This window comes from Petaurus breviceps, unplaced genomic scaffold (assembly GCF_028583685.1).
Source record: "Petaurus breviceps papuanus isolate PSGF00001 unplaced genomic scaffold, PetGlider_PUasm1.0 64, whole genome shotgun sequence".
Classification (NCBI taxonomy): domain Eukaryota; kingdom Metazoa; phylum Chordata; class Mammalia; order Diprotodontia; family Petauridae; genus Petaurus; species Petaurus breviceps.
The window spans coordinates 2,551,904-2,564,861 of NW_027186428.1; the positions used below are offsets into that span (position 1 = coordinate 2,551,904).

The window sequence follows — 12,958 nt, forward strand, 5'->3', positions numbered from 1 at the left end:
TAATAGAGGTTTAAGTGACTTGTCTAGGGTCACAGCTAGGAAAAGAACAGAAATGCTATTCCCCTTTATTTCTACTTTTTTTTTTAAAGCAATAGGGGTTAAGTAACTTGCTCAAGGTTACACGGCCAGTTATTTCTGGGTGTGGTGCTGAGTATCTGAGCCCGGATTTGATCCAGGTCATCCCGACACTGGAGCCGGTGCTCTTACTCTCTGAGCCACCTGGCCACCCCTTCTACTTTTTTTTCTAAATTACTTCCTGGACCTGTAGCCTCAAGGCCACATGTGGCTCTCTGGGTCCTGGAGAGCAGCCTTTTGACTGAATGAGGACCTAGAGAGCCACATGTGGTCTTGAGGTCAGAGGTTTCCCACTCCCGTTCTAGACCTTTGGCTTTTTCAAATGAATTTTTGTTATTATTTTGTCCAGCTCTCCAAAGTATCCTCTTGGTAGGTCAGTTGGTATCCGCTAAATCTGTAAACTGATTAGGTGGTAGAATAATTTTTCTTACATTGGTGTGGCCCCTTCATGAACATCATTCTTTGAGCTGTTTAAGTCATTCTTTATTTCTTTTTGTAATTGTATCTCCACAGGTCTTGAGTGTTCCCAAGTAGATAAACTTCTAGATATTTTATACATTTTGTGGTTCGTTTTAATGAAGCTTCTCTCTCTACTCCTCTTGGATTTTGTTGTTACTACTTTTGATTTTGTGGGTTCAATTTGTGTCCTGCTTCTTTACTGAAGCTATTGTCTCAGGCAGTTTGCCAGTTTTCTAGTATTTTCTTCATACTGAACTATCATTTCTTTAGCAAATAGGAATAGTTTTGTCTCCTTTGTCTGGGTTTATGCCTTTCATCTCTGTCTTGTCTTACTGATATTGCTAACATTTCTAGAACCAGGTCAAACAACAGTAATAAAAGGGGGCATCTTTGCTTTGCTCCTGTGTTTACTGGGAATGTTTCAAATGTTTTCTTAAGGAACTAGTAATGATAATCTCCCCCATTTGCATAGTGTTTTTGGCTTGTGAGGTGCTTGAAATCCATCTTATCCTTACAATAACAATCTTGTGTAGTAGAGTACAGGAAATTTAGAATAGGGATAGTTGACTTGCTCAAGGTCAGATAGCTAATTAAGGAGCAGAGCCAGAACTCTGAAGAGTCATAGATTCATAGATTGTCAGACTGAGAAAGGGCCCTTAGAATCATACTAATTATAGAACATCAGAGCTGAAAGTATTCCTAGGGATCATCTGGGTCAAAATCCCAAGCTTTCATTTTACAGATTAGGAAATTGAGGCCTGGAGAAAGGAAATGACTCATCCAAGGTGACACACTAGAACCGGGGTCTCCTCCCTCCAGGTCCAGTGCTCTCTCCTCTCATTTCAGGGTCTCTTCAAATCTGATGCTCCTTCTATTACTCTACACAGTCTTCCCATTCTTATCCTTGTTTAACAGAAGAGAAAATTGAACACTGGAGAAGTACCCAAGATCACACAGCAAACTAGGACTGGACTGGTCACTAGAACTGAGCTCTTCTATTCTGAAGAGCCCTGAAGCAGAAAGAGCTTATTCTATTCCTGGTGGAGGGGGGAACGGCAGTGCTGGGCACCCTCAGAACTCATCTGTGGGACCAAGACATCACCTTCATTTCGGTGATGGGGAAAACGATAACCTGCTGAGACTAAGGTCCAGGGAGTGGGTCATGGTTCCCTTGAGAGCAAAGGGGGCCACCTTTTAGAGATTATCTAATCCCTAAATTTGTTCTGTGAAGTTTGGATTCAGTCAAAGGGCTATACTTGAGGACCTAGAGGGCCACATATGACCTTGAGGCCATGGGTTCCTCACCCCTGATTCTAATCTAATCCGGACCCCTAATTTTATCTTATTTTTATTTTTTAAGCAGTTGGGGTTAAGTAACTTGCTCAAGGTTACACGGCCAGTTATTTCTGGGTGTGGTGCTAAGTATCTGAGTCCGGATTTGATCCCCAGGTCATCCCGATGCTGGGGCCGGTGCTCTTACTCGCTGAGCCACCTGGCCTCCCCAGACCCCTAATTTTACTGTAAAATGAGTAAACTGATATCTGTAGGGGTGAAGGAGCTTGCCTAAAGTCACACAGGTAGGAAGTAGCAGAAGGAAGATTTGAATTCAGGGCCTCATTTCATATCTAATGTTCTTATAGAGAACAGAGACTACACTCAAACCTAGGTCCTTTTGCTTCCATGTTACATGAAGGGCACAGCCTGTAACTTGGGGCAGGGAGGACCAGCCTGGTCTCCAGAACCTGCCAGTGTAGCCATGAGGCATAATTCAGACCAATACTCACAACAGTATTTGGTAGAATTCCTGGGTCATCACCACTTACAGGAACAACAGGACCAGTGCAAAGAGCTCTGGCCTCTAGTAATCAAGGAAATGCAGGTTCTCATCATCCCAGCTCTGTTGTTCCAGGTGTAACCCTGCTCTCTCTCTCTCTTTCTCAACATCCCTCTGCCCCTCCCCCTCTCTCCAACAGCCAAGCAAATAGGCAAAACAGAAGTTACCATACTCAATTTACAGATGAGGAACCCAACTCCAACAAAGGAAAGAGAGAGAGAGAAAGGAAGGAAGGAAAGAAGGAAGAAGAGGAAAGGAAGGAAGGAGGAAGGATGGAAGGAAAGAAGGAAGAAGAGGAAAGGAAGGAAGGAGGGAGGAAGGAAGGAAAGAAGGAAGAAGAGGAAAGGAAGGAGAGGGGGAAGGAAAGAAGGGGGAGGAGGGAAGAAGGGAGAAGAAAGGAAAGGGGGAAGAGAAAGAGTGAAGGGAAGAGGAGGGGTGAGAAGATGAAGGAGGGAAAGGGAAAGTAAAGGGGGAGAGAAGTCAGGGAAGGGTATTTTGGTTGAGGGAGTCACAGAGATGGGGAATGAAACAGTTGATTGACTTTCTTTTTTCCAGAGGCAGTCGTAGTGTTGATTCGATTACAGAATGCATAGAATAAATTTTTTTTGAAAGTTAAAAGCCCCCTTCAGATTGCCAGGTGGCATTATTAATCCATCTGCAAACAGTTACCAGTTAAAACTGTTCTCAGTTTTGTTCTGTTTACCAGGAAGTATCAGACCCACCCTGGCCTCAGAGGGTTCCCAGGGTAACCTATGGATCTGAGTTGGAATCCAGAGACTATAGGATCATCATATTAGAGCTTAAAAAGGGACTTTGGGGGCCAGCCAGTCGAACTCATTCATTTTACAGACAAGGAACCTGAGACCCAGAGAGATTAAGTGACAGACCAGAGTCCCACCCAGGCCATCTGGTCCCAAAGCCACAGTTCTTTTCACTGCTTCACCCTGGGTTGGAGTCTTGGCTCTGACTAGCTCTGAGATTTTTGGGAAAATTGCTCCAATTCTCCATGCTTCAATTTCCTTATCTATAAAGTGGGGATGATAATAACTTTTCACTGTCTTCCTCACGAGGTTGTTAGAAAAGAATGCCCTTGTATACTCATGTGTTTTATTGTTGTTAGTGAGCTGATAGAGAGCAAAAAACAAGATAAGGAACAGACTAATACCAGTCCCTAGATTGCATTGTCCATGAAGGCAATGCTGCAAGATTTCAGAGAAATCTTGTATGAGGTTGGAATGAACAGGAAGGGCTTCATGGAAGATGTCACCCCAGACTTGGTGCCAACATCTGACTCTTCCCTCTGCCTCTCCTCTACAGGTTTTACACCTGCCAGGCTCTTTTCATATAGCCATCATCTCCACTGAGACAGCTCGGGAACTCAGTAGATAGAGTGCTAGACCTAGAGTAAGGAAGACCTGAGTTCAAATCCAGCCATAGATGCTTGTTGTACAACTCTGGGTATTTCACTTAACCAATGTTTGCCTCAGTTCCTCACCTCTAAAATGGAGATAATAAACAGTACTTAACTCACAGGGTTGTAAAGATCAGATGAGATGATATTTGTAAAGTGGCTTAACATAGTGCCTAATACAATATTTGGCGCATAGTAGGAGCTTAATAAATGCCTGGCTCATTGGGTTGAATGGATTGGTTTCATGTACTCTTTGCCGTAGCCAACTTGGATTTACTTTCTGTCCCTTAAACATACTCTGTACTCTTCCATTTAGTTCATAATGCATAAATGGAAGAAGTAGCTTGGATGTTTTGAGACGAGCATCATATCAGAGCTATTAAGGAGCATTTGAAAATGTGTCTTGATTTTCTTTAGAAGTTGTCTTTTTTAAACTTAATTATTTTTACATTTCAAACATTCATTTTTAAATTGAGTTCCATATTCTCTCCCACCCTTCAGTTCCTCCTCCGCCCATTGAGAAAGCAAGAAATATGAAAGCCATTATACATGTGAAGTCATGCAAAAGATATTTCCTTATTATCCATGTTGCAAAAGAAAGGAAGAAAGACAAAAAATTTTAAAGTGAAGAAAAATATGCTTCAGCTTTTAGTCAGTGTCCATCAGTTCTCCCACTAGAGGTGGATAGCATTTTTCATGATGGGGCCTCTGGAATTGTTATGAATCATTATATTGATCAGAGTAAAGTTGATTTGCAGGTGATTATCTTTACAGTATTGCTGTTGCTATGTAGATTGTTCTCCTGGTTCTGCTCACTTCACTTTGCATCAGTTCACATAAGTCTTTCCAGATTTTTTTTAAAGCCACCCCCACTTGTCATTTCTTTTAGCACAATATTACTCCATCACAACCATATACCACAACTTGTTTAGCCATTCCTCAGTTGATTGGCATCACCTTAGTTTCTGCTTCTTTGCCACCACAAAAAGAGCTGCTATAAATATTTTTGTACATACAGGCCGTTTTCCTTGTTCTCTGATCTCGTTGGCGTAAAGACCTAGTAGTGGCATTGTTGGATCAAAAGGTGTGCACAGTTTTATAGACCTTTTGGGCATAGTTCCAGATTGCTCTCCAGAATGGCTGGACCAGATTACAACTCCACCAACAGTGCATCAGTGTCCCTGATTTTCCATATACCCTTCAGCATTTGTCATTTTCCTTTCCTTTCTTGTTAGCCAATCTGATAGGTGCAAAGTGGTATCTCAGAGTTGTTTTACTTTGCCATCTCTCTCATTATTAGTGATTTGGAACCGAATTAGTGACCTTGTATTGTCCTTAGGTGATTCTCCCTTTGAGACTGTGAGTTCCCCCATGGACCTGAGTGTTATTCACCCGAGTCCCACAAGACACCCAGCATAGGGCTCCACATAGGGAGAGCTCAGAAAACGTGAGGAGACAGTGTGGCATAGTGCAGTGAGTTTGTTGTTTGTTCAGTTCTTTCAGTCATGTCTGACTCTTTGTGACCCCATGTGGGGTTTTCTCGCCAAAGGTGCTGGAGTGGTTTGACATTTCTTTTTCCAGCTCATTTTACAAATGAGGAAACTGAGGCAAAGAGGGTTAAGTGACTTGTCCAGGGTCACACAACTAGTAAGTCTGTGAGGCCAGATTTGAGCTCATATCTTCCTGACTCCGAGCCCAGCACTCTCTATTCACTGTGCCACCTAACTGCTCTGTATAGTGAGGATTGAACTTAGAATTAACAGACCTGGGTTCAAATCCTGATTCTGCCATTAATTTTCTGTGACCTTGAGCAGGTTGCTTCTCTATGAACCTCAATTCCTGATCTGTAAAATAGGGTTGTAAAATATCTATACAGCCTATATCCCAGGTGTGTAAGGATCAGATTGAGGTGTAGTATACATAGAATCTGAATCTATAATTCCACTAGTGTAAGGAGTGCCCAGTGAGTAAATACCCTTCACCTTTACAGATCAACAATTGTTCTGCAACTCACAGTGTTTGAGAGTTGTCTGGAGTCAAATCAGAAGAGATAATATTTGTGAACTTAGCATAGTAGACACTATGCAAATGATTGTTTCACCCCCACTCTTCTTGCCCTAGAAACTTACCCAGTAGGTCAAAATTAAGATTTGAATCCAGGTCTTAACTTCAAGGCCTGCTGCCTGTCCACTGTCCCACACTGCCACTCCAGAGTGATATAAATGCAAAATTGGGGATCGCAAGAGTGTGCCTTCATCAAGAGTAGGTCATACCAAACTAAACCCATTTCCTTTTTTCAGAAATTGGGTTACTAGACCAGACATGGGGATGCTGGACAAAGTATAGTTAGACTGGATTTCAGGAAAGTATTTGACAAAGCCTCACTTGCCATCTTTCTAGACAAGATGGGGAGAGACTGGTTAGATGGTGGTTCATTCAGGGAGATTGGAATGGATTGAAAGGGCTGACCCATAAGTGATCCTTAATACTGGATCTATTTGGAAAGAGGTCTGTAGGCCAGAGCCCCAGAGGTCTAGCCTTGGCCTTGTCTTAGGTGGTGATATCAGTGGCAAGATTATCAGATTTACAGATGACATGAAGTTAGAAGGGACAACTGACATGCTGGTGACAAGAGTCAGGGTCTAAAAAGTTCCCAAAAGGTCGGAACCAGTCTTGGTTTTTGTTTCTTTACTTATTGGCCTGTGAGAACTTTGCAAATGACTGCATATTATCCACATCCATATACATACACACATATATTTATATGTATATGCATACATACATATATAATGCATGTATATGCACCTCACACACACAGACTAATACATACACACGATGCATGCATGCACACCTGGATAGTTAGTGTGTGTTCACACACCTATATGCATCTAGTGCATGTATATATACAGATATGATATGTATGCTTATATGGTGCCTGTTAAATATGGCACCATGTATTTGGAAGTATGGAAGAATGTTAATTTCTGGAGTGTGTGTGAATTTTTTTTTTAAGTACAAAGCCCTGAGGAAGGCCCTTGAAAGGACAATGAAAGGATCTCGGCAGGGCCAGAGGCCTTGTGGGAGAGGGATTAGTCCTCCTCTGTGTTGGATGAGGAGCCCTGGGTAGAAGGTGACCAAGAGGCAGATTTAGAATGCTATCAGGACAAACATCCTAAGAATTAGCACAATCTGAGAGTGGAAGGGATGACTCTGGAGGAGGTGAATGCCTTCCTTGCATGTTGTCTACCGTTGTTAGAGGGCTGTAAGCAAGGACTACCACTTTTCTTGGATTTTTTATCTTTTTTAGAGAGGATTCCTGTTCATTTTGGAGGAGGTGGCCTCTGAGGTCCCTTCCAACTCAGAGACTATGTGCTCTTATCAAGGCCTTTAAAAATGTTCTCCCTTGGCGTTAGACATCAGATGCCATTCTGCTGGCGAATTCCATTTGCTCTCTGATACTACAGTCGTTGACCCCCTCCCGAGATCAATCCTTCTGGCCTTGGCTGAGGGGTAAGACGAGATGAAACTCAAGACCAGCTCTTTTGTTCCTTGAGTAGCCCTAATACAAAGCCGGGAGCTGGGGTTGGAATTTCAGTCCCAGCCCCCATTGTGGAGAGTGGGGAAATTCTGCCCTGTCTTCCCCCCTCCCTTTCCCCCAACCCAGGCAGACTTCTCCCTGTGATGCCAGCATCACTGCTGCCCTTCCCCCCAGCTCCTTGTGTCTTCCAGTTCCATCTGTCTCTTCTTCTGCTGGGAGGGAGGCCTGTTGGGAGGGAGGCAGGGAGGCAGACTGTGGCTGGCAGCAATGAGTGTGGGGGGCTTCTCCACTAAACCACCTCCCCCCTGCCCATCCCACAGTGACCCAGGGCAGGGAGCTCTGCAGATATATGCCCTTTGGTGCTGTTTTCTCCTCACCCCACCACACTCACTTCCCCATTCATATCTATACTTACTAGACTTCCAGATGGGGCTCCAGTACACCCTACAGCTGCCTCCAAGCAGTGGAACTCACACAGTATCTAGTTTCTTACGTTTCAGCACTAGAAGAGATCCTAGGCATACTTAAGGCAGCCTCATACAAAGCCTTCCTTTCTGTTATACCTCATTGTATTTAGAATAGAAAGAAACCTTCAAGAAAGATCTTCATTTAGAAGATGGGGAAACTGGGGCAGCCAGGTGGCGCAGTGAGTAAGAGTGCTGGCCCCGGTGTCGGAAGACCCGGGATTGATTCTGGCCTCAGATACTTGGCACCCACACAAAAATAACTGGCCGTGTAACCTTGAGCAAGTTACTTAACCCCAATTGCTTAAAAAAAAAAAAGAAGATGGGGAAACTGAGGTCCAGAGAAATTAAGAACTTTGCCTAAAGTCACACAGCACAAAGATTCAAATCTGGGGACTTGGCTCCAAATCCAGTACCCTTCTGGTCAGTCTGCTGGCCTCAGGTCTCCCCTCTGCCATCTGTCTGCCACTCAGCTGTCAAATTGATCTGACCATGTTATACTTCTGTTCAGTAAACTGCAGTGGCTCCCTATCACTTTCAGTATGAAATCAAACAGAACCTTCTGTTTGGCTTCCAGAGCCCTTTCTCATCTGATCTCTCCCTCCTTTCCAGATTTCTTACATCATGCTTATCCCCAAGGACACTGGCCTGTTGCTGTTTCTCGCATGAGACACTCTCTGTTCTGATTCTGGGCATTTTTCCTGGCTTTCCTGAGGCTTAGAACTCTCTCCCTCCTCATCTCTGCCTCCTGGCTTCTTTCAGGTCCCAGTTAAAATCTCACTTTCTACGGGAAACCTTCCTGATCCCCCTTAATTCTAGTTCCTTCCCTCTGTTGATCATCTCCAGTTAATCTGTGGCTTGTTTGTACAGAGTTGTCTTCCCAGTAAGCTGTGATCTCCTTAAGAGCAGGGGCTGGCTTTGTTTATTTGTTTTTTTCCTTTGTATCCCATAGTACTTGGCATAGGATGTGCCCTTAATATATACTTGTAGACTTGTCTCTTCTCATTTCACCGTTCTGTGGTGCCTTTTTCTTTAATCAATGTTTTTGAATTGGATTTTGTTTTAGAGGAGGAAAAAAGAAAATCCTGTCTCCAGAACTTTTTCTGGGGGATGAAGGATAAGGCAGGACTTAGGTGGGTCTCCAGGATAACAATCCCCGGCCTGTTTTCTTCCTTTTTGAGAAAGTTTCAGTACTGACTCTTAACTAGCTGTGTGATCTCGGACATTTGCTGTCTCTGAGCCTCAGTCTCCATCTGTAAAATGGGAATAATAACTTGTATTACCTCCCTCAGCGGAGGAGTTGTGAGGAAACCAATTTGTAAACTTTTAAGTGCTAGTAGAGATTTGAACTGTTATTATTAGTTTTATTACCCAGCTTGGAATTTCCACTGTAGTTATCTTCATAGAAGATGCTTAATAGACATTTGTTTAATTGGATTTATGAGAGAAAGTGTAGTGTGGTGGAAAAAGCTGTGGAAGAAATCCCGAAGACCTGAGATTGAGGCCTGGATTTGCCATTTAATAGCTGTGTGACTCCAGGCAAATCACTCAACCTCTCTGAGACCCTGTAAAATGAAGTAATAATTGCAGTTTTATGTGCAATATTTTTTTTATTATACTGTGTTATGGAAATACTTGTTTTATTCTATAAATAAAAAATAAAATAAAATTTTTAAATGGAGCAATAATCCTTGTAACACCTACCTCCTAGGCCTTTTGTGAGGACAAAGTGTTTTGAGCCTTGAAGCTTTATAGAAAAGGGAACTATCAGTCAAATAAATCTTCAGTCCCAATTAAGTGTTCACATTGGGCAGTGCTTTACAGTTTATAAGATATTTTAATATTTACAAAGTTTTCTGATTCCCTGTCTCACTGTAACTCAGAGAAGGAGATGGGGTGGGGTCATTGTCCCCATTATGTAGTTGATTCTCAAAAGACATGCTATGTACTGTCTGGGCTTTACATGTGCAAGGGAATTGGCCTGGGAATTATTGGGAATTTTACACATGCATTCTTGTGCAAGTTTCTCAGTTATGCTGCCAAACATAAACAATTCAGTGTGCCTTCCTCATAGCAAACATAGTTTGAGAACTACTGATTGGTTTCATACCAGTATAGAGCCCAGATCACCATACCTCTGCTGTCCAAGGCCTTTTCCTATGTGCCACAGTCTGTCCTTCAGAATTTCAGAGTAGTGACAGAGCAAAGACAAAGGTTACTTACTCTCTCCCAAAGACTCCTGATAAGAAATTGTAGCTGGTGTGAACAGGGCCAGCCATTCTGGAAAACCATTTGGAACCATTCCCAAAAAGCTATTAAACTATGCATACCCTTTGACCCTGCAATACCACTACTAGGTCTACACCCCAAAGAGATCAAAGAAAGAGGAAAAGGACCCAAGAGTACAAAGATATTTATAGCAGCATTGTTTGCAGTGGAATAAAATTGGAAACCGAGGGTGGTATCTATAAGTTGGGCAGAAGCTCAACAAGTTATGTGAAGTGAGCAGAACCAGGAGAGCAATTTATACAGTAACAGCAAGATAGTTAACTTTGAAAGTCTCAGGGACTCTCATCAGTGGGATGACCAACTGCAATTTCAGAAGACTCATGATGAACCATGCTACCTACCTCCTAATAGAGAGCTGATGAACTCAGAGTATGATCGAGATGTATATTTTTGGACACGGCCAATAGTGCAGGAATTTGTTTAGCTTGACTCTTCATGTTTATTCCAGGATTTGTTTTTTTCTTTCTTGACCGAGGAGATGCAAAGGAGAAAATGTGAATCTTTAAAAAAAAAAAAAGAATGCATATCTGGCTCCATGGCATATCATAGTAACCACCAAATGAGTGAAGTCTGACTGACATCCTGCTCTGTCTGTCCCAGGCACGGGGAGCGGCTCCCTATCCCATGCCATTATCCGAACAGTGGCTCCCACTGGGCATCTACACACAGTGGAGTTTCATCAGCAGCGAGCCCAGAAGGCTGAGGAAGAGTTCAGGGAGCACCGAGTGGACCGCTGGGTGACTGTGAGGAACCAGGATGTGTGTAAGAATGGCTTTGGTGTGTCCCATGTGGCCGACGCTGTCTTTCTTGACATCCCCTCACCCTGGGAGGCCATTGGCCATGCCAAAGATGCCCTGAAGGTTGAAGGTAAGTTATAGACTGTTAGCTTCATGGTATGAGAGAATATATGAGGTAGCTAGGAAGCATAGTAGATGGAGGACCAGCTCTAAAATTAGGATTAGTTTAAATCCAGCCTCAGACACTTAGTAGCTGTGTGACCTTGTCACTTAACCCTGATTGCCTTCCCTCCCCCCCGCAAAAAAAGGGTATATATGTGTCAGAGTAAGTGTGACCATGTGTGTGAGTTAGTTTGCATCTGCCATTGTGTATGACTTAAAGAGAGAGAGTGTGTGTGTGTGTGTCTCTCCCTTGTGGCTGTCAGTCTCTGTTTCTCACTTAAAGTAGGATCATGACTGCTCTGAAGTATATCGTTGCTGATGACCCCAACAGATCCCCTGTTTCCTTGGATGAGGGAGAGGGTATATATTTGGAAATGACAAAGCAGCATGTAGGTGTGTAGTGTAGAGAACAAGCCTGGCTTGGGAGGCAGGAGGCCTTGGGCAAACTCCTTCCCCTCTCTGGGCCTCAGTTCCCACATCTAGACTCTCTCAGATTTCCATTCTAGATCTGACATCCTATGGGTCTATGATTCTAGGGTCCTTTTTTGCTCTGACATTCCATGTTCTATGTTCCAAGCCTCCTTCCTGATCTGACATTGTGTTCTATATTATGAGGCTCCTTTCAACTATGTCATTCTGTGCTCTATGTTCTAAAGCCCTTTTGAGCCTTAGCATTCTGTGTTCTATGTTCTAAGGCCCTGTCCAGCTCTGACATTCTATGTTCTGTGATTCCAAGGTTCCTTTTCCTGCTCTGACATTCTGTGTTCTATGACTTTAAGGCTCCTTGCAGCTTTGACATTCTTTGTTCGGTGTTCTAACGCCCTTTCCCACCCTGATATTCTTTGTTCTAAGTTTTCTTTCCTCCCTCTTTTCCAGTATTGTTGTTCACAAGCGCTCAGCAGAGGATGGGAGATCGTCTGTGTGCTTTGGCTCAGACTTTGTCCCATCTGCTCTCCCTGCTAGGCCTCGGCCTGCTGGGAGGAGAGCAGACCTTCTACCATCCACAGGTCCTGAGTCTGTGCTTCTCAGGGGAGCCAAGCATCGACAGATCTTCATCCTGGGCCTACAAAGTGTATGCTCCTGGACCTGGCCCAGCCTCCTGGCTGACAGCAGTGATTGGCAAAGGAGCCACATACTGAGAAGAATGCCTCGTGCTTTAGTACCTGAAGGCTTAACAGCTACTTTCATACATACTCCCTGAAAGAGCAGGCCTCAGGCTTAGCCATCCCAGAGGCAATCTGGAATGTGACCAGCCATGCTGACAGCAGGCCCCGGAGGCAGAGGACGCAGGACACTTAGTGACCAGTTGGCTTCTTTGGGGTCCAGGCCACCCTTACGATAATCTGTTCCTGGATCTCCTCTTCTCCCTGGTCTTTGTGCATTGATGCAAACTATCCCCTCTGCTTCTAATTGACTGCTTTCTCATCTTTTTCTCTGGAGATCTCTCTTCCTTTAAGACTTAGCTCTTAGGAACATGGCACAATGAAGTCTTTTTTTTTTTTTAAAGGAAATAGGGTTAAGTAACTTGCCCAGCATCACATAGCTAGTGTCTGAGGCTGGATTTGAACTTTGGTCCTCCTGACCCCGGGCCTGGTGCTCTATCCACTGTGCCCCCTAGCTGTTTCGGCATCATGAAGTCTTCTCAGATTTCCTCTCAACTGAAAGTGACCCTTCCCTCCTCATATTTTCCCTGGGCACTGTGCCTGGTCCTCCTTTGCCCTATCATACCCTACTTTTATATCAGATTTATTTGTTTATGTATCCTGTCCCTCCTATTAGATTATCACAGCCTTGTGCTAAGATCCATGGGTCAGAGATGGACAGATGACTGGACTTGTGGGTAGAAAGATAGATAGATAAATTATTATGAGAATTTTCAGGGTCTTTACTTGCTAGTGCCCAAATAAGCCAGCATGGAGTATAGGCAGATAGGCAAACTGCAGCTCATTTCTCTCTCTCTCTCTCTCTCTCTCTCTCTCTCTCTCTCTC

The 12,958-nt window shown here is 43.6% G+C and overlaps 1 protein-coding gene across 3 annotated transcripts in view; it reads left to right on the forward strand.

Annotated features, from left to right (window-relative positions):
• TRMT61A (tRNA methyltransferase 61A) overlaps positions 1 to 12,958 on the forward strand; it is a 52,063-nt gene that overhangs the window by 20,660 nt on the left and 18,445 nt on the right. For all 3 annotated transcript variants that reach the window (XM_069103776.1, XM_069103774.1, XM_069103775.1), the window contains exon 3: positions 10,671 to 10,937. In XM_069103776.1, the coding sequence (XP_068959877.1) occupies positions 10,671 to 10,937 (267 nt within the window). The remainder of the gene's footprint in view (positions 1 to 10,670; positions 10,938 to 12,958) is intronic.